The sequence below is a fragment of the Micromys minutus genome (assembly GCF_963924665.1).
Source record: "Micromys minutus genome assembly, chromosome: 21".
Taxonomy (NCBI): domain Eukaryota; kingdom Metazoa; phylum Chordata; class Mammalia; order Rodentia; family Muridae; genus Micromys; species Micromys minutus.
This window is the reverse complement of record NC_137956.1, coordinates 37908058-37930236: the sequence shown is the minus strand read 5'-3', so window position 1 is coordinate 37930236 and position 22179 is coordinate 37908058. Positions and strand designations below refer to the sequence as shown.

The 22179-nt window shown below is 36.7% G+C and overlaps 1 protein-coding gene across 1 annotated transcript in view; it reads left to right on the top strand.

The window, feature by feature from the left end:
* DOCK3 (dedicator of cytokinesis 3) overlaps positions 1-22179 on the top strand; it is a 331413-nt gene that overhangs the window by 133174 nt on the left and 176060 nt on the right. Inside the window, exon 7 of the mRNA XM_080933917.1 lies at positions 13893-13977. Within this exon, the coding sequence (XP_080790043.1) occupies positions 13893-13977 (85 nt within the window). The remainder of the gene's footprint in view (positions 1-13892; positions 13978-22179) is intronic.

Genomic DNA, 22179 nt, shown 5'->3' with positions numbered 1-22179 from the left:
ACTACAATGAGTTCTTTGACTTCTTCATGGACATATGCATACTTTTACACACTACAGATAAATGTATACTTTGTGTGTGTGTGTGTGTGTGTGTGTGTGAGAGAGAGAGAGAGAGAGAGAGAGAGAGAGAGAGAGAGAGAGAGAGAGAGAGAGAGAGTAGTGTTCTTTATACATTTTATACCCATACAATGAATCTGAATAAGCATAACCTATAAAAGAAGATCTGTACTTTAGAATATTCTTAACTCATTTGTCATTCAGAAAGACTCCTGCATTTGTATTGTAGATGTGATGATTTTCTGTGCCCTTAAAATACATTTTTGAGGGCTAGAAAGATAGCCCAGTGGTTAAAAGCACAGGCGGCTCTTTTAGAGGGCTGGGGTTTGATTGACAGCACCCAACATGGCAGCTCACAACTGTCTACAACCTCAGTTCTAGGGGATGTGCTGCTCACTTACGGCTTCTTTGGTACCATGTGTGCACATGGTGCAAAGATATATGCAGGCAAAACACCCATACATATAGAATAAAAATAAATCTTTAAAAATTTGAGATTTTGTCACTATAAATTGTTATAGGTTAAAGTTGTATTTTTCATAACTTAATAATTGTTCATGTTCCCTGAACTTTGAAACAACCAGTTGTTTCCTACTTCAGAATACATATTTGTCTAAACATATTTAAATATTTATATTCATGTCTTTCAGCCAAAGTATTTTGGAATGATAGAAAAGAAACCAGTAAATGAGATGTGCGGATCTATTTCTGAATGGTAGGAAATAAGTTACTGACAGAAAAGGCCAATATAGGCAGAGAGAATTTCAGATAATGTTGGAGCCGGTCTGCCTTGAAGCTCCCAGAATCAGAAGATCTGAGAGGGACTTTAAAAGATCACAGTGATGGTTTTAAAGTCTGTATGAAGAATATTCATTCCTTGAGAAGAATCAACAGCCAGTTGTTTCCTATTTATATTAGAAAATAACAGCCTCAAAGAAACTGGGCAACTGGAGGAAGCATTAGGACCTCATGTGTTGTGGCTTCATGTAATTACCAGGAAGGAAAGCTTGCCAGTCATCTCTTTATGCACAAAACTTTTTATATTTTCCATATAAATGAGCAATCAGATTTCACTGATATGTAAATTATCTCTTAGGTAAGAGAGAGACCAAGATTAAAAAATATATATCTGGGCCCAAGGGAAATGACTTATTCTTTAAGAGAAGTGGAAGGTCACTAAAAACTTTAAGAATAAAACAAATTTCTCCAGTATCTACAAAGAAAATCAAGAAGGTGCATTATGTAAAATTGGTCAATAAAGAAAGGAGAAAGAATATGATTTTTGAAATAAAACACTCATAAATTTTATGTATTTCCTTGAAAATAAAACAAAAAGATGGAAAATAATTCACTGAATACATTTACTGTTAGAGAATCATTACCAAGATCAAATATAATTCATAGAAAAAGAACAAAGACAAGGTACTGTTTATAAAGAAACATAAGTCCCAGAGTTCAAAATAAGCAGCTTCCAAATAGAACAGGATTACTATACAGTTAAAATAATGAATGGAGTTGAAAACAAACTCCAGATTAAGGCACATTAAGATTTTTTTTTTAATTCCAGGAATGAATAGAAAGTCTTTAGATAGAAAAACAGCTTTTCTTACAAAAGAAAATAATCACACTGGCCTCAAAAGTTTTATCATTAGTACCAGAAGATAATAAAGTAGTTGCTTTAAAATTTAATAAGGGAAATGCTACACTAGCTAGAGTTTTGTAAGTAGTCACATTAACTGATAGTGTCAAATAAAGCAATTTTTATGTATTCAAGAATGCATAGTAGCTATTGTCATTTACTATTTGTAGGTGAAGCTTGAGGAAAGAAACTAAGTATAAGAATAAATCAGGAAATATAAACTAATGTATCTGAGTGAATTCAACTGAGAGTGATAGTTGTTATTACTAGAAACAAGATAAATACAATTGAAATTGATTTGATTTATTTGAGGGTACAAGATCCTATTGTTGTTTGTTTTGCTTATTAACTTCTGACTGTACATTGTAATCCTTGTTATATACAAAACTACTCATATGCTATAGTATACTTGAATTAAGGTTCCTCCTGGCTGTACATTGTAATAATTGTGTATATTAAACTATCTATATACTATTGTATACATGAATTCAAGTACACTGATCAGATAGTATTCTCTAAATTAATGACTTGAAACAATAAAAAAAACAAAGTAAAATATAGTATGTTAAATTACAGCCCAACTAATGAATCTGTGTCCTCAGTCCCAAATTCTAGTCATTATACTATAAAGTATCATTGCACTGACCTTATAAATCAATAGTAGTAGCCAGGAATGGTAGTACATGCCTTCAATCCCAGTACTCTGGGGGCAGAGGCAGAAGGATCTCTGTGAGTTCAAGGCCAGCCTGCTCTACATAGTTCTAGGATGGCCAGAACTAAAGAGAGAGACCCTGCCTTATTAAACCAAATCAAACAAACAAAACAAAAAACAAAAACAACAAAACTCCCTGATAATAGTAAATGAATTTGAATCAATGCCACAAATAATTATATAATTCATCATGTTGGAATTTAACTGCAACCATAAAACCAGTTAATAAAGAAGATTAATAATTTTGAAATATCAGTTACCTTTTTACTGTAAAGCTTGGAACACAAGCTAATCATATTTATAATCTTAATGAGGGTAGTTTAAATTAACGTCTTATATACAGGTACAGATTATTTTTGAAAAACACTAAGAGTGGAAATACTTTTGGTAGTTGTAGAACTATTTCATCTTTACAACTTTTTTTCGGTGAAGTGTGTGTGTGTGAGTATGTGTATGTATGTATGTAAAATATGTCCATTTTAATAAAGAAGTCAAAGAGAAAAGCACTATTCCACTCTGTCCCTCCTTTCCCTGTTCCCATCTTTCTTCTTTAGGCACCTCTTCCTTCCTCCAGTTGAAACCCAAACAAAAATTTCGTAAGTCTGTCTTTATTTTTGTTGTTACTTTTCTCTTTTTATTTATCCCTTTCTCATATAATAAATTCTGACCACAACCTCTTCTCCCTCCACCTCTCCCTTCTACACTCCCTCTATCTCCCATCTCTCCCAGATTCAGTCCTCCTTTTTCCTTCAGAAAAGAGCAGGCCTTCAAGTGATGTCAGCCAGACATGGTGCAGTAAACTAGGTACAAACCCTTATATCAAGGCTGGATGAGGCAAACCAATATGAAGAAAAGGGTCCCATGAGTAGGAAAAGAACCAGGGACACCCCTTACCCCTGCCATTTCCACTGCTCGAAGTTTCACAAAACCCAAGCTAAAAACCACAACATATGTATGCAGAGGATCTAGGGCAGACTCATACAATGTCTCTGTTTGTCACTTCAGTCTCAGAGCCCATGTAAGTCCGGCTTCGTTGATACCGAAGGCTGTGTTCTTGTGGTGTCCTTGACTCCTCTGGCTTCTATAATTTTTTATCTCCCCCTTCTGCTGTGTTTTCTAAGATATGCTTAGTATTTGGCTGTGATGCTGACTCTGCTCCCATCAGCTGCTGGAGGAAGCCTCTGATGACAATTGGGCTTGGTACCAGTCTGTGAGTACCGCAGAATGTCACTAGGCACTTATTCATTAGCTTTATTTTTTTTTTTTCTATTTAAGCAAACAGGCAAATCCAAAGCATTCTTCTAAACTGATAGAACTATTCTCTCTGGTACTTGAACTTCTATTTTTCATTCCTATTTTGAAATAAATAATTTATTGTAAAGATACTGCACTCTATAAGTTATGTAAAAGCCAGTATTCCACACCAAAGCTGAGCTTGGAAAATCATTTCCATAATTCTTGCATATACCAGAATATCTCTATACTTTGTGTTTCACAATCCTTTTATAAGTGCTAGAAAGTACTGACAGGTAGCGTGTGTTGGCATGTAGGTAGATCTACTGTCAATAGTTGACAAACACATTTTAATGTTTTATTTAATATAATTGTTAGTAATATGCTAATCTAGTATACCTTCTGACATATAGTTTGCTTTTTCATAATCATTTTCATAAACAATCATAGCTTTTAATAGTATATTTAATTACAGCATTGTGGGAAGTACAGGGACCCATCGGTCCTTTTGACCTTCTAAGACTTAACTAGTGAGGGAACTGTCACCAAGAAGCACTGTTGGGTAGTAAGTGCTGGAACTGGCATTGTGCCTAGGATGGATTCTAAAACCCATACTTATAGAGAACTGTACCTGTTTGTGTGAGACAGAACTCAGCACTTGTCACAAGTAGTTGTAGTTTAGATGCTGTTTGATTTTTGTTTTATTTTTCTCAAAGTATTGCCTATCATTCTTCCTTTTCCTCTCCCACCCCTCATTCCATGTTATTTTCTTAAATTTTAAAATAAATATATATCTTCTGGGGGAATCACCATCCTTGACCTCTAGCTGTACTACAAAGTAGTAGTGATAAAAACCTCATGATATTGGTACAGAGACAGACAAAGCTGATCAATGGAATAGAATTGAATACCCAGGAAGTAAACCCATACATATGTGAACACTTGATTTTTGACAGAGAAACCAAAAACATACAGTAGAAAAAGGAAAGCATCTTCAATAAATGGTGCTGTCTAACTGGTGGTCTGTATGTAGGAGAATAAAAATAGATCCACATTTATTACCTTGCATAAACCTTAAGTCCAAGTAGATCAAGGACCTCAACATAAAACCAGATACACTAAATTTAATAGAAGAGAGTGGGAAAGAGCTTGAATTAATTGGCACGGGGGACATTTCCTTAACTGAACACCAATGGTTCAAGCTCTAAGATCAACAAATTAACAAATGGGACCTCATGAAACTGAAAAGCTGCTGTAAAGCAAAAAGACACCATTAGTAGGACAAATCAGCAACCTATAGATTGGGGGGGGGGGGAACTTCACTAACTCTACATCTAACAGAGGGCTAATATACAAAGTTTTTCAGACAAATGGTTAGAACTAGAAAATATCATCCCATGTGAGGTAACTCAGACGTAAAAGGACATGCATGGTATGCACTAACTAATAAGAGGATATTAGCCAAAAATGTACAGAATATCTAGGATACAATTTACAGAACTCAAGGTTAGGAAGCAGAAGAGACCAAGTGACGATTCTTAAATACCACTTGGGAGGGAGAAGAAAGCAATCATGGGTGGCAGAGGGAGGGAGTTATCTGGGTAAGAGAGGGAAGTGGGAGAGAAAAGGGGGAACATGATCAATTATGGGGGGTGGCAAATAGGAGAGAAGCCCGGACGGCCAGCAGGAATGAATGGAAATATGCAACCTCATGGGGTAGGAGGTGGGGTACCCTCTAGAATGTACCAGAGACCTGGGAGGTAAGAGACTCTCAGGAGTTAAAGGGAGGGACCTTAGATGAAATGCCCAATAGTAGGGAGAGGGAACTTGTAGAGTCCACGTCTAGTAGAAAGACAGGGAATTAAGTGGAGGGATGGGGCTGCTATTCTACAGTCAAAATCTCTGACCTAGAATTGTTGTTCCTGTCTAAAAGAACTACAAGAACAAAAATGGAGAAGTCTGAGGGAAAGGTGGTCCAGTTACCAGCCCAGCTATGGTGTGCTTATAGACAGGAATCAGTTGCCTGAGAAAGATGCAGATACACCCAACCAATGGACTGAAGTCAGGGACCCCTGTAGTTGAATTAGGGAAAGACTAGAAGAAGCTGAGGAGGAGGTTGACCCCATAGGAAGACCAGCAGTCTCAACTAACCTGGATCCCCAAGATCCCTCAGACACTGAGCCACCAACCAGGCAGCATACAGAAGCTGGTCTAAGGCTCCAGATACAATATTGCAGAGGACTGCTGGGTCTGGCTTCTGCGAGAGAAGATGCGCCTAGCCCTCGAGAGACTTGAGGCCCCAAGGAGTGGGTGGCCTGGAAGAGTGGAGGGGTGTGTGGGGGACATCCTCTTGGAGACAGGGAGTAGGAATGGGATGAGGAAATGTGAGAGGGCAGACTGGGAGAGTAGTGTCAGGACTGGATTATAACAAAAGTTAAAAACCAAAACTAAAACCTCAAGAAGTTAACCTCCAAAGACCCAAATAACACAATTTAAAAATGGGGTACAGAGCTAAATAGAGAATTCACAACAGAAGAATATCAAATAGCTGAGAAAGTCTTGAAGAAATGTTCTAACTCCTCAGTCATCAGAGAAATGCAAATTAAAACAACCTTGCGATTCTACTTCATACCAATCAGAATGGCTAAGATCAAAAACTCAAGCAACAACACATGCTGGTGAGGATGTGGAGAATGAGGACCACTCTTTCATTGCTGGTGGGAGTGCAAACTGTTACAATTACTCTGGAACCCAATCTGGTGGTTCCTCAGAAAATTAGAAATAGATCTACCTGAAGACCCAGCTATACCACTCTTGGGCATAAACCCAAAAGGCCCACCATACCACAAGGATACATGCTCCACCACGTTCACGGCAGCCTTATTTGTAATACCCAGAAGCTGCAGACAAACCAGATGTCCCTCAGTTGAAGAATAGATATACAAATGTGGTTCATTTACACAATGGAATACTATTCAGGTATCAAAAACAAGGACATCATGAATTTTGCAGGTAAATGGATAGAACTAGAAAATATCCTGAATGACATAACTAAGACCCAAAAGGATATCCACAGTATGTACTCACTGACAAGTGGATACTTGCCAACATGTACAGAATACCTAGGGCAACCCACAGACCTTAAGTGTAACAAGCAGAAAGTCTAAGAGAAGAGGCTCCAGTCCAATAAATATATTCAGTGCAAGGAGCTAAAACATAGTACACCAGAAATTATTTTCAATTTTTTAATTAATTTTAAGCCTTCCATAGAGACTGTTCTGTAAACCTCTAATTTCATCACTATAGTAAATATAAAATAGTTAAATTTAAAATTGTACCAATCCAGAATTGACACGAGCAAACTGATTTTTGCCTTATAAAAATACTCAAAAGGAGAAATATTTTTTATTACTTTTTATTTTTTGAGATTATAATATATGACTTCTTCCTTTTCTTTCCTCCAAACCCTCACATATATTCCTGCCTGTTCCTTTCAAATTAATGGCCTCTTTTTTCTTTAATTGTTGCTTCATACATATGTTTACTAATATACATATGCATATATAATCTTAAATACAACCTACTCTGTCTGTATGATTATATGTACATTTTCAGGGCTGACCATTTGGTACTGCCTAATCTATTTATGTGCTCATCCCTGGAGAAGACTAGCTTTCCTACTCGCAGCATTCTTTAGTTGCCTATATCTCTTTGTGTTTGTAGAGTTGGGGCTTGTCCCTCAGCTACTTTAGCACTTGAGCATGTTTATTATTGTTTCCTTGCTCAGCTCATGGTTTGGCAGTTGTGTTGGTCATACTTTATGGGTGTAGCTTTTGAGATTACTAGAAACCAATCTCACAGCAAATTTTCTTCTCCTCTGGCTCTTAGAATCTTCATTCCCTCACGTTTGCCATGTTCGCTGAGCTTTAAGTATGAGAATTTTGTTTTGTTTTGTTTATTTTCTGTTGATGTTTCCATTGGGAATGGGCTCCACAACTCTGCATCTTGATTGATTATGTTTTTTGTAATGGTCCCTGTCTCTTGCAAAGAGACAGTTACTTGCTTTCATGATGGCAGAAGGTGCCATGAAAGCTTCCAAGAGAGCGAGGCAACTAACAGTCCTACCAGTTTTGAAGCAGCCACAATGGCATGAGAACCCTAAGTGTGCTGTCATGGCATGTACTCTTGGTAAAAATTACAGAATTTTATGTGTTGGATTCTTTAGGTAGAAAACTCAAATTTCAATAATATGCAAGTATTAAAAAGCTTTTGTTGAATTAAAATTGTTTCTGTACATTTTGCAGTAAAATTGATATTAATTGTGGAAGTAGGAAAGAAAGGGAAGGTGAAAAATTATAAAGAGAAAGTGAGATTAAGAAAGAACAAAAGGTTGAGCAGAGTTGCAGACTCATGCAAGTGTTAAGAATAATTATAAATTATAGCCAGGCTAAGCTACGTTGTGAGACTCTGTCTGAAATAAATACAAATAAAAGAATTTTAATTAAAAACTTATAAGTGATTCATTTAACTTTTTTCACTTTACAATAAAATTATCATAAGCAGTAGTTTGGTTTATGACCAAGCCAGCTCATTCTGTAAACAGGGTCTCAAGTGAGGAAGTGAGGATTGAAAAGACAATTAGACATTATAACATAACTCTAGCCAGTGCTGAGGCTGAAGCGAGTTTATTTTTCTCCAGTCTGTTTTTATATCATTCTAGGTACTTGCAGAGAAAATAGGGTAAATTCTTAGATCAAAGATAATAAAACTAGGCAATAAACAAAGCCCCTTGGTCACAGTTTCTAGGGATTTATCAGGATAACCAAGATAAAAGGAATATCACACATTCCTAGGCTGTGTTTACCTTGAGCTTTATATTACTCCCAATGTAAATACTCTTATCTGAGTTTACTTCCTTGTCAAAATCCAAAGTCAAATTCTTTCGAAATTTCTAGAAGTGGCTCCAAAAGCTCTTTACAGGTTTATAATATGCAGAAGGTGTCACTGAATGGTTTTCTTCTGAATAGATTTTTAAGCTAGAATTCCTGGTTAGAGGAGTGGTTATTTTTTTCTCTCAACATATGAAACCAGCAGACTACCTACTGACTTCTTAGGTTCTTCTGGAGTTTGAGGCTGTTTTCTCAGCAGCTGTTCTTACTCTGTTTAGCAGTTTTGACTGTGTGTGACCAAAATGAATGAATGAATGAATGAATAAAAATGAAATTCTCGAAGACTAATCAGTCTCTTGGTTCCCCTTTTCTTCCTGTCCACCTTTCTTTCACTGTCTCCCTTACTCTTTATTCCCCCTCCCACTCTTCTCTCGTCCCTTTCCTCTTCTCCTATCATTATATTTTGTAATTAGTACAATGCCTGCCCTTGGAAGTTAATGCATAAATGTATTTTTGAACTAGAATGAACTGCCCTGTCTACTGGTTACTCATTAACCAGTTGATGTTTATTTTCCTAGAGCACTGGCATAGAATTAGCCCTCAAACTATTATAACTGAACCATTATAAATGCAGTAACTTGTAGTGGTTGTGTTTATAAAATGGTAAGGGAGAGAAGGAATATATTTGGTAGATGTGTAGTCAGGTATGGGGGAAGAGGTTACTTCCGTGGGCCCATGCTGAGGCATCCCTTCCCCCTGAGGAACCAGCACATGACCAGTGTAGTATAGAATAGAGATTGTTTAGGGCATGGGGAAGGGAGTTGAGAGGGTAGTAGAGACAGAGAAAGGCAGAGAGAGAGAGAGAGAGAGAGAGAGAGAGAGAGAGAGAGAGAGAGAGAGAGAGAGAGAGAGAGAGAGAGACACGCCAGCCATGAAGCACGTGAAGTGGGTGAGGAGTGGAGAGAGGGAGAGCAGGATGAGAGGACAAAACCAGAGCAAGAAGGCAAGAGAGAAGAGAGGAGGCGGCAAGCAGCCCCTTTTATAGTGAGTCAGGCATACCTGGCTGTAGCCAGGTAACTGTGGGGTGGAGCTTAGACAAAATGCTAACACTAGCCATTAGTATTTAGACAGTTATCTCTAGAAAGCTAATAAATATAATGGAAATACTATAATTTCAAATCAAGATAGACCAAGCTTGAGGAAAATCCAGCCCTCTTCCTCAAAAGGGTACTTTAATTCTCTGTAAACCTTCATTTTTTTCTTACTTAGAAAAAGGTGTTTAGCTGGATTTCATTGTGCAGACCTATAAATATAACTACTTAGGAGGTTGAAGCATGGAGGATCAAAAGTTAAGGTCAGCCCAAATAACGTATTAACTCTACTGCAAGAAAAGGGGTGGGTAGCAAAGGGAGAGCTTGAAAGGCTTGATGATACTACACATAGTAGGAGTAGTTATAATTTCAGTAGCTGTGCACAATTCCAGACACTGCTGAGTATTTATATGGATCAGTCCTCAGAATAGCAATGAGAATATATCAGTCACTGTAGGTTACTGGAAGAAGTAAGGTACAAACCATGTGATCTGACATTGGTGCTCTTCGTGTGTGTGTGTGTGCGTGTGCGCGTGTGCGTGTGCGTGTGCGCGTGCGCGTGTGCGTGTGCGTGTGCGTGTGTGTGTGTGTGTGTGTGTGTGTGTGTGTGTGTGTTTGTTTTTAAGTATCTGATTCCTTTATTCTCAAAACATGATACTAAGTAAAATCCAAGAGGCATGGTCTCTTCTAGTCATTCTTCTGTACTGTTCCCTCTCTTTGAGTGAATATAGAAAGACATCATCTTGATTGTTCCTTACATTTCGGTTCACAGTCTATGAAGTTATTTATAGGAGCAAATAGCCAGAAACCTCTTTTTTAAGATGAGACTCACAGAGAGCATATAATAATTACATTTCCTTGTGCAGTAGCTTTACTTTCTTCAAATGAGAATATTTAGTAATTTAACTTTTGCAAACTTTTCTTTCTGAATTAAAATGATCATAGTAGAGCCAGAGAGATGGATCAACAGTCAAGAGTGCTTACAACTACCTCCAGGCAACTGCCATGACATGCACGTATCCTCTAAGCAGATGACATGTGCATATACTTAATTAAAAATGAAATAAAGCTTTTATTTTTAAAAGTGATAATAAAAGATGTAATCCAGCTTTTGGTTTTTTAAGTCCGTAATCATTCTCAGTTTCTAAAGATAATAAAATTGATGTACTGAAAAGCACTTGATTCTGGCTACTTTACAGGAAAGCACTAGTCTCAAAGAAGAAAATGTGACAAATATTTGCTTCAAAACTGACATGTTTCCTGCATCTGATACTGTCAGTTTGATGTGATAGAAAAGACCTTGAGAAGTTTTCTGTGTAGATTGGGTGGGATGGTGTATGGTTGTGTGGCTGAGTGGACAAGCAGGCTAGGGCCCCTGGCCCATCATTACACGTGTTACACAGTGGCCAGAGAGCACTTACATTCCATTCCTGCTCTACTTACTTAGGTACCAGTGGTGATTTTAAGTTCTTGTACTTAAAGTGCCTGTTTACCATTGGGTTATTTGCTTAATTTCCTTTTTGTTAATTTTTATACTTAGGCTATTTCACATACATTTGGCCCTTTGTATGTCAGAATTCATATCCATGAAGTAAGCTGTCCATAAATGAAAAATATTTTTTCTTAGACTGTGTTTGTCTTGTTTTCTAAACAGTGCAATAGAAGTATTTATATAGCATCTAGATTGTAGCATATTACAAGAAATGTAGAGATGTCAAAGTATACGAGAAGATTGAGTAAATTAAATTAAAAACAGTATGCTGTTTTATGAAAGAGACTTGACCATCCTTGGATTTGGAATTCTTGAGGGCTCCTAGTACTAATCCTTTTTGGAAATCAGGAGACAACTGTACAACTATGAACTTCCAGCAGTTCAAGAATATGTATAAAGTGTTTTGTTCCCTATCACCTATGTTTCCCCTTCCATTTGTTCTTCTCCTTACATGGATGCAGATGATGTCATATAACATAGGCTGGCCTACATCTCATTATCTTCTTGCTTCAGTGAGCACTAGGATTTGTAGACATACTTTTATGTATGTGACTTGTTTAGAAAAATTTAAATGGTATGGCTTAGACTTGGAAAACATTTCAAAAGGTAATTTTATAACTCTAGTTTTCTAGATAAATATTGATATATTCTTTTCATTCTTATTTATAGCAATTGTTTTACTATTAATTCTTGCTTTTAATATGTTAATATGCTGGCTTTTATCTTCCTCATATAGTTTTAATTTTCCATTTTTATTTTATAATTTGATAGTTTAAGATCAGATAGATTGCTATAATCAGGCTTGTCTTTGTTTTCTGATGCCATGATAAATACCACAAGACCAAAACAACTTGGGTAGGAAAGTACTTACTTCCTTTTACAGTTTATAGCTCAATCTGAAGAGGAGTAGAGGTTAGGAATTAAAGCAGGGCAGGAAGTAAAGCAGAGATCATGGAAAAACACTGCATACTGGCTTGCTTTCATGGCTTGCTGAGCCTGCTTTCCCATAAAACCCAGGACTACCTGCATAGGGAAGGCACCACCCATAGTGGGTAGGCTCTCCCACATCAATTCTAATCAAGAAAATGTCCAACAGACTAGCTCACAGGCCAATTTGATGAAGATATTTTCTCAATTGAGGTCATCTTCCTAAATGATTCTAACTTGTATCAAATTCACAAAACAACACACACACACACACACACACACACACACACAATCTAGCACAAGGCTATAAACTCTAAGGAAAACTTCTTTTCCTACAGCTCACTTTATTTGAAATGAATAGGAGTTTGTGTACTGAACGTGCTTACAGAATTAATTTTGCTAGTATGTGATGAAAAGGTTCATAGCTTAGTTAAAATAGGGTAGTAGTTGTTGTTTCTTAAACATCCCATGTGTCTTAGTTAGGGTTTTACTGCTGTGAACACACACAAAGGTAATTCTTATAAAGGACAATATTTAATTGGACCTACTTAGAGGTTCAGAGGTTCAGTTCAGTATCATCAAGGCAGGGGGGGTGGGTATGGCAGCATCCAGGCAGGCATGGTGCAGGAGGAGCTGAGAGTTCTACATCTTCATCTGAAGGCTGCTAGTGGAAGACACTGGGCATCCTCAGGCAGCTAGGAGAAGGGTCTCCAAGCTCACCCCCACAGTGACACACTTCCTCCAACAAGGCCACACTTTCTAATAGTGCCACTCCCTGGGCCTATGATATGCAAACTATCACACCATGGAATACTTTTGCCAGACATAGATACTCATAATCTTATTTGAGGTCAGGTGATCACAGAGCCATCTCTGAAACACTGATGAGTATAGCTCTCTTCTTTAGAAAAAAAATTCATGTATGATCTTCTCCAATCTATTGTCACAATCTATTCTATATGTCCGGTACCCTCTGACTTTACTGATCTTCAGGTTTATAGGCAGTATCTTAGACTATGAGAAGGAGATTAACATTTATTGAGTATAAATTATGTCGAGTTCTTTCCACTGCTTAATGCTAACACATAGTCAACTAAAAATTACCATCTTTTTTTCCTGTCCAAAAGGATACTACTATATCTTCTAAATTGTGCTGCTTGAGTAATATTATTCCTTAACCCTCTGTCTGATGTTAAAGATATACAGCTTATATGTGTTCAGGACTTACCAATGTTAGTATTAAATTGTAAACAATATATACCTAAACTAAAACATATTTGTTTTGTTTTGTTTTTTGTTGAGATCTCTCTGTATAGGCCTGGCTTGCCTGGAACCTGCTTTATAACCCAGACTGGGCTTAAACTCACTGAGGTCTGCCTGCCTTTGCCTTTGAGTTCTAAGATTAAAGATGTGCACCCCTATGCTAGGTGCTGGAACATGATTTTTATGTGTTGATTTTTCTCTCCTAATGAGAATAATGAATAATTGAACTTTGAACATACCAGTATGGTGGGAGAAATAGAAAAATAATAATAGCTTATTATTTGTCTAACAAAAGTATTTTTAATGAAATAAAGTACTATTATAAATATACTGAATCAAAGTTTTTTTTAATAATTACAAAGGGAAGTGCTTGGTAACTAGAATTGTGTCTTTAAATCCCTTGCTTCATTTATGTGCCCCAGAGTAAACACAATTAGATGTTGCTAGATAGAAGCATATCCCTTCTAGGGCATTGCTGGAAGCTCTGTCTACAGAATCACAAATCACAACAGGTATAGGTTTCCAGTTGTATGGAGAGATAAGCAATCTGAGGACTTGCAATTCTGAGAGTCGTCTTTCTCTTTATTAGGCATTTGGGCTTGGACTTGGTGCCTCGGAAGGACTTTGAAGTAGTGGATTCAGACCAGATTAGCGTCTCGGATCTCTATAAAATGGTAAGAAATGATAACAAGGGATGGGTTGTTTTTCACATTTCATTTTTCTTCTTTGTTTTCCATGATAATGTTGTAGATTATGATTATTTTTAAAGCAGCATTTTAAAACTCTACCTTTGCTTCTGTTCCGGTATTTAAGAAGCAACTAGTCATACTCTGATGTCACACTTTATAAATGGAAATACAAAGCAGAGATGTTAAGCTCACCATGCTTTCTAGGGATCACTTCTCTGTTAATTCTGCTTTGATGACTTCTCTGCCACTTACAGTAGATAATAATATTATACACTCATCTTTCCTTCAATGATGAAAAGATGAATTAACTTGCAAAGAACTACTTGTTAATTAAAACGGTGTTTGAAAAAAGAATGAGTGACTCTAAAAATAATATACAAATTTTAGAGACAAGCTGTTGTTAAGAAGCATATTCAGAGTCTTGTTCTCTTAGAAGTATCTATAAGCAGAGAGAAAATGGTGGGAACTAAAGTATCTTAACATATAGGTAGGTGTTCATTCCATCCTCAGAATGAACACTGTGGATGAGGAAGCCTATAAATATCTGATTGATCCTGAGATGTATGTTGGTTATTATAAAAATATATTGAACAAAACAATTGAACTTTAATTAATGTGATTTTTTTCTAGGTATGAGATTGAAGTAGAAACTCAAACTAAAGTAGGGCTACTTAAAAGGACAAACTTTAAAACCCCTTAGTATTATTTAGTAGTTTGTTACATAGTTAACCATATTTAACCACTTCTAGCAATAGACCATGTGTTGCTGTATAATACCTAAATACTCTAAATGCTTGCTATCACAAACCTGTTAGAAGCTCTAATATAGTAGATAGATCATAAACAATTATTATTGCATGTGCTCTATAGCATAAATAAAGTTTATGCTGGTGTTACTAGAATTGCTGATTAATAGTCTGAGAACTGGAAAAGGTAAGAAAAGAACTTTCAAAATGGCACACAACTGAAGGAAATGGCAGTTCCATAAAATGTGAGACATTTGATAATTTTGGCTAAAAAGGAGTAAGGAGCTACACTGTGAAGAACTTTGTAGGCCCCAGTTTAAATTCTCTCCAGTGGTTTGATGGAACACAATAGTGAAGTGACATGGTAAGGCTTTCTGATCATAAAATGGAACCACAGAAAAGATTAAGTAAGAGATCTTCACTTCAGATTTTGAGGATAGAGCCAGGACAGTAGAAATCCTAAGAAGTTGTTGACTGTTGAATATGCTTTGGCTTTAGAGCCAGAGGTATTGATAGATTGAATTGGTATACATGTATACAGGAAGGAGATAGATTAGAGAACAATGACTCTTGTGTTTGATCTCCAAATGATAAAAGTACAATGGAGGAAGATATGAAAGAATCAGATTTGGGGGTAAGCGGTGTAAATGTTTTATTTTCATGTTTGTTGTATCTTTTAAACTTTCAAAAAATGGTATTTAAAGCCTGTGGTTCAGGAGTAAAGTTTAGCTATACCAGTTCTAGACTCTACAGAAAACTATATTTGAATCTGGAAGATTACTTACTTTTCCAAAACATTCTATGGTAAATAAAACCCAGTGATAACAGATCCCATGTAGCAATTTTAGATAGCTATGCATGAACAAACAAAATTCCCACATAAAAGTAGAGAACAGAGCAAGTAATGTATGGAAGATGCATACAGGAGAAAATGGTCATTGTTGTTTACAAAGAGAAAGGAGAAACAATTACAAAAAGAAGAAAGAAACACAGGCACAATTCAACCTCCAAAAGCAAAAATAGCAGGAAACAGCAACCACTATTCCTTGATATCTGTTAACATAAATGGACTCAATTCCCCAAAAAAAGACATAGGCTATCAGACTGGATACATAAACAAAACCTGGCAATTTGCTGCATACAGGAAACTCCTCTCAGAGACCAAGACAGACACTATCTCAGAGTAAAAGGGTGGGAAAAAACCTTCCAAGCAAATGGCCCCAAGAAGCAAGCTGGAGTGGCCATTCTAATATTGAATAAGGTAGTGTTTCAATCAAAAGTTATCAAAAAAGATAAGGAAGGACACTTTTTACTCATTACAGGGGAAATTTGTCAGGAGGAACTCAATCCTTAACATATATTCTCCAAATACAAAAGAACCCATATTCATAAAAGAACCCCTACTAAAGCTCAAAAAATACATTGTGCCCCACACAATAATAATGCGAGATCTCAATACCCCACTCTCACCAATGGACAGATCATGGAAACAAAAACTGAACAAGGACACTGTAAAACTAGCAGAGGTTATGAACCAACTGGAATTAATAGATATCTACAGAACATATCATCCTAAAACAAAAGAATGCACCTTCTTCTCAGCACCTCACAGCACCTTCTCAAAAATTGACCACATAATTGGTCACAAAATGAGTCTCAATAGATATAAGAAGATGGAAATACTCCCATGCATCCTTTCAGATCACCATGGTCTAAGGCTGGTCTTTAATAACAAGAAAGACAACAAAAAGCCCACATACACATGGAAATTAAATAATGCTCTATTAAACAATAGCATGGTCAAAGAAGAAATAAAGAAAGAAACCAAGGATTTTCTAGAATTCAATGAAAATGAAAACACACATACCCAAACCTATGAGATGTTATTAAAGCAGTACTGAGAGGAAAACTCATAGCTCTGAGTGCTTCCAAAAAAAAACTGGAGAGAGCATACATCAGGAACTTGACAGCACAGCTGAAAGCTCTAGAACAAAAGAAAGCAGATACACCCAAGAGGAATAGATGGCAAGAAATAATCAAACTTAGGGTAGAAATAGACCAAATAGAAACAAAAAGAACCATTGAAAGAATCAACAAAACCAAGAGCTGGTTCTTTGAGAAAATTAACAAGATTGATAATCCCTTAGCCAGGTTAACTAGAGGGCAAAGAGAGAGTATCCAAATTAACAAAATCAGAAATGAAAGTGGAGCCATAACAACTGAAACTGAGGAAATTTAAGAAATCATCAGATCCTACTACAAAAGCCTATACTCAACAAAGCTGGAAAATCTGGAGGAAATGGATGAATTCCTAGACAGATACAAGACACTAAAGTTAAATCAGGATCAGGTAAACCATCTAAATAATCCCATAATACCCAAAGAAATAGAAGCAGTCATCAAAAGGCTCCCAACCAAAAAAAGCCCAGGTCCAGATGAGTTTAGTGCAGAATTTTATGAGACATTTATTGATGAGATAATACCAATAGTTTCCAAACTATTGCACAAAATAGAATCAGATGGAACACTACTTAACTCATTTTTTGAGGCTACAATAACCCTCGTTCCTAAACCACACAAAGACCCTACAAGGAAAGAGAACCTCAAACCAGTCTCACTTATGAACATTGATGCAAAAATATGCAACAAAATCCTTGTAAAGCGAATCCAAGAACACCTCAAAACGATCTTTCACCATGATCAAGTAGGCTTCATTTCTGGGATGCAGAGATGGTTTAATGTATGGAAATCCATCAATGTAATCACCATATAAACAAACTCAAAGGAAAAAACCATATGGTGATCTCATTAGATGCTGAGAAAGCATTTGACAAAATTCAACACCCCTTCATGTTAAAAGTCTTGGAAAGAACAGGAATCCAAGGCCCATACCTAAACATAATAAAAGCAATATACAGCAAACCAACAGCCAACATCAAACTTAACGGTGGGAAACTTGAAGCAATCCCACTAAAATCAGGGACTCGACAAGGCTACCCACTCTCCCCCTACCTATTCAACATAGTACTGGAAGTCCTGGCTGGAGCGATTAGACAACAAAAGGCAATCAAAGGGATACAAATTGGAAAGGAAGAAGTAAAAACATCACTGTTTGCAGATGATATGGTAGTGTATTTAAGTGACCCCACAAATTACACCAGAGAACTCCTACAGCTGATAAACAAGTTCAGCAAAGTGGCCGGATACAAAATTAACTCAAACAAATCAGTAGCCTTCCTATATTCAAAGGACAAACATGTGGAGAAAGAAATTGGGGAAAAGATACCCTTCACAATAGTTGCAAAAACCATGAAAAACCTTGGTGTGACTCTAACTAAGCAAGTGAAGGACCTGTATGACAAGAACTTCAAACCTCTAAAAAAGGAAATCGAAAAAGATCTCAGAAAATGGAAAGATCTCCCATGGTCATGGATTGGAAGGATCAACATTTTAAAAATGGCCATCTTACCAAAAGCAACCTACAGATTCAATGCAATCCCCATCAAAATTCCAACCCAGTTCTTCATTGAGTTGGAAATAGCAATGTGCAATTTCATCTGGAATAACAAAAGACCTAGAACAGCGAAATCCATTCTCAACAACAAGAAAACATCTGTGGGAATCACCATCCCCGATCTCAAGCTATATTACAAGGCAATTGTGCTGAAAACTGCATGGTACTGGTACAGAAATAGGCACGTGGATCAATGCAATAGAATAGAAGATCCAGAAATGAACCCTTAAGTATGTGGTCACCTGATTTTTGACACAGGAGCTGTAAACATTCAATGGAAAAAGGACAGCCTATTCAACAAATGGTGTTGGTCCAACTGGCACTCAGCATGCAGAAGAATGAAAATAGACCCTTTCTTATCTTCTTGTACAAAGCTCAAGTGCAAGTGGATCAAAGATCTCTACATTAAACCAGGTACACTGAAACTATTAGATGAGAAAGTAGGGAAAACCGTATAACTCATAGGCACCGGAGAAAATTTCCTGAAGAGAACACCAATGGCCCAGCTCTAAGGTCAAAGATTGACAAATGGGACTTAATGAGATTGCAAAGTTTCTGTAAGGCTAAAGACACTGTCAAGAAAACAAAATGGCAGCCAACAGAGTGGGAAAAGATATTTACCAACACCACATCAGATAGAGGCCTAATATCCAAGGTATACAAAGAACTCAGAATGAGAGACACCAGAGAATCAAACAACCTTATTAAAAAATGGGGTACAGACTTAAACAAAAAGTTCTCAATTGGGGGATATGGAATGGCTGAGAAACATCTAAGAAAGTGCTCAACATCTTTAGCCATCAGGGAAATGCAAATCAAAACAACCCTGAGATTCTACCTCACAACAGTCAGATTGGCCAAGATCCAAAACTCAGATGACAATAGATGCTGGCGAGGATGTGGAGAAAGAGGAATACTTCTCCTCTGTTGGTGGGGTTGTAAACTGATACAACCACTCTGGTAATCAGTCTGGTGGTTCCTCAGAAAAGAGGACATAGTACTACCTGAATACCCAGTTATTCCACTTTTGGGCATTAACCCCAGAGACGCTCCAACATACAACAAAGATACATGCACCACAATGTTCGTTGCAGTTCTATTCATAATAGCCAGAAGCTGGAAAGAATAATTTCAGCTTTCTTAAATAAAGAATAATACAAAAAATGTGTTACATTTACACAATGGAGTACTACTGAGCTATCGGAAACAATGGCTTAAAGAAATTCTTAAGAAAATGGATGATGCATCTAGAGAATATCATCCTGAGTGAGATCACCCAGTCACAAAAGAACAGACATAATATGCAGTCACTAATAATTGGATACTAACCCCAGAAAGCTCTGAACACCCCAGAAACAACTTACCGACTGTGCGAAGTTCAAAAAAAAATTATTTAAATTAAAATAGAACTGTATCACATCCCCCTTTTTTTCCTACAGCCCCTCCCAGTTTCTCTCTTATCACCTCAAATTAATAACCTCTTTTCCTATATTATTGTTACATATACACATATATGTATATGTACCCGCAAATACTTAATTCCAACCTTAAAAAAAATAGAATATAGTCTGTAGGTTCCAAACCTGAGGATTTTATCAACTTGTAACAAAAAGTATTTAGGAAAAATTATGTCTGATTAAACATGTCATTATTGTAGAGATAGTATCTAAGTTTATGTTTCTATTGCAGTGACAAAATACCATGAACAAAAACAGTTTGGTAAGAAAAGGGTTTATTTTATGCTTCCACTTCCACACCACATTCCATTGTCAACGGCAGCAACCTGAAGGCAGGAACTGAAACAGAGGCCATGGAGGTGCACTTCTTACTGGCTGCCTCCTTAAGCTTTGTTCAACCTATCTTTTTACACATCCCAGGACCATTTGTCCAGGGGTAGCACCATCCACAGTGAGAAGAGCATTCTCACACCACTCACTAATCGAGAAATGCCCCACAGGTTTGTCTACAGGCCAGTCTTAAGGAGGCACTTTCTCAGTGTTAGTTCCCTCTTCTCAGATTAATCTTATATTGTGTCAAGTCCACAAGAAACCCAACCAAGAAGTTATTTCTAAACATGGTGGTATAGCCACTCATATAACATTTACATTGTATCTGGTATTTTCGGCAGTTGAGTGATGATTTAAAAAGCAGAATGTGTATGGCTGTGTCCATCTTATAGGTTTTGTTATATGTGAGGAGGCCTAGAACAAATTTCTGACGATAACAAAAAATTATTGCAATTTAAAGAGAAATAATTATATACTCATTATAAAGAGGAATTATTAAAGTATATTGACTCATTTAGCAGTGAGCAATATTTAGGTTATAATATTATAAACAGTTTTAGCTAAAAGTTTTGAAAGGAAGACAGATGAAGAAGATGTAAACAAGAACTTAAATTTTAAGGTGCTATAATAAAAAATTACTAAATAACAAAAATTGGACAAAGAAAAAACTGTATGAACATAGCATTTAGAAGTATTTCAGAAGTTCTGGAGAAAAAACATTAAGGAGTTAAAAGTACTGATCTCTGTGAAGCAAGACAGATGAGTAAAAAATAATTTTTACTTTAAACTACTAAAGATATTTAGCTTTTAAAATATATTCTATTAATTTTTTGTGAAAATACTGACATATCCTAAAAGTCTAAATTCAACTCTTTTATTTTCTGTTCTTTCTTTTGTGTTACATATTTGTTTTTACAATGAAAGAATCAGCTATATAATAACCTGGTTATAGAGAAGCACTCTCACTCCTGAGCCCACAGGTGTGTTTATACTCCCTCTCCACTGTCTATATGGGAAGAGACCACCCAGAACTCTGAGGGTTCAGGTAGTGGTGATGTCTGGGAACAGACACTTCCGACCCAAGGTCAGAGCCAGTCCAGTTTTATCAGGAGATTGCTGGGCACCTGGAGAAGCCGCAGAAATACTCGCACTACTGAGCCCATGGGTGTGTCCACACTCCCTCTCCATTGACTACAAGGGAAGAGACTCTTGGGACACAGGTAGTTAGGTGCTGAGTCAGAACAAATTTTTGGGACCAAATCCAAAACTCATAGCCTACCTAGAGAGCTAAACACCCAGGAACAATCTCCCACAGGAGCCCACGGGCCCAGGGACCCAGAGAAGAGACAAGCTCAAGTCAGAGACAACAAGATCACCTAGCATCACTGTTAACAAGATAGCAAGAAATGGAAACCAAGACAACCTGGCAACATCAGAACACAGTTCTCCTACCACAGCAAATTGATATTGCAATACACCAGAAAAACATGATTTAGACTTAAAATCAATTTCATGATGATGATGATGAAAGTTTTCAAGAAGCACATAAATAACACACATAAAGAAGTACAGGAAAGCCAGGAGAACACATGCAGACAAGTTGAAGCCCTTAAAGTGGAAACACAAACACAAAAGTCACTTGAAGAGCTACAGGAAAGTACAACCAAACAGGTGAAGGTATTGGAAACAAAAATAGAAACGATGAAGAAATCAAAAAAAAAGGAGACAACCCTGAAGTTGAAAAACCTAGGAATGACATTAGGAATCATAGACACAGCATCACCAACAGAATACAAGAGATGGAAGAGAGAATCTCAGGATAGAAAACATTGACACAAAAGGTTCTAACCCAAAACATCTAGGAAATTTAGGACATGATGATAATACTAAGCCTAAGGATAATATGTGTACAAGAGAGGGAAGACTCCCAACTAAAGGCCCAGCAAATATGTTGAATAAAATTATAGAATTGAACTTCCCTAACATAAAGAAAGAGATGACCACAAAAATACAACAAGCCTACAAAACCCCAAATAGATTGGAACAGAAAAGAAACTCCTCCGGACACTTAATAGAAAAAACAACAAACGTTAAAAACACAGAAAGTATACTAAAAGCAGTAGGGGAAAAAGGACACATA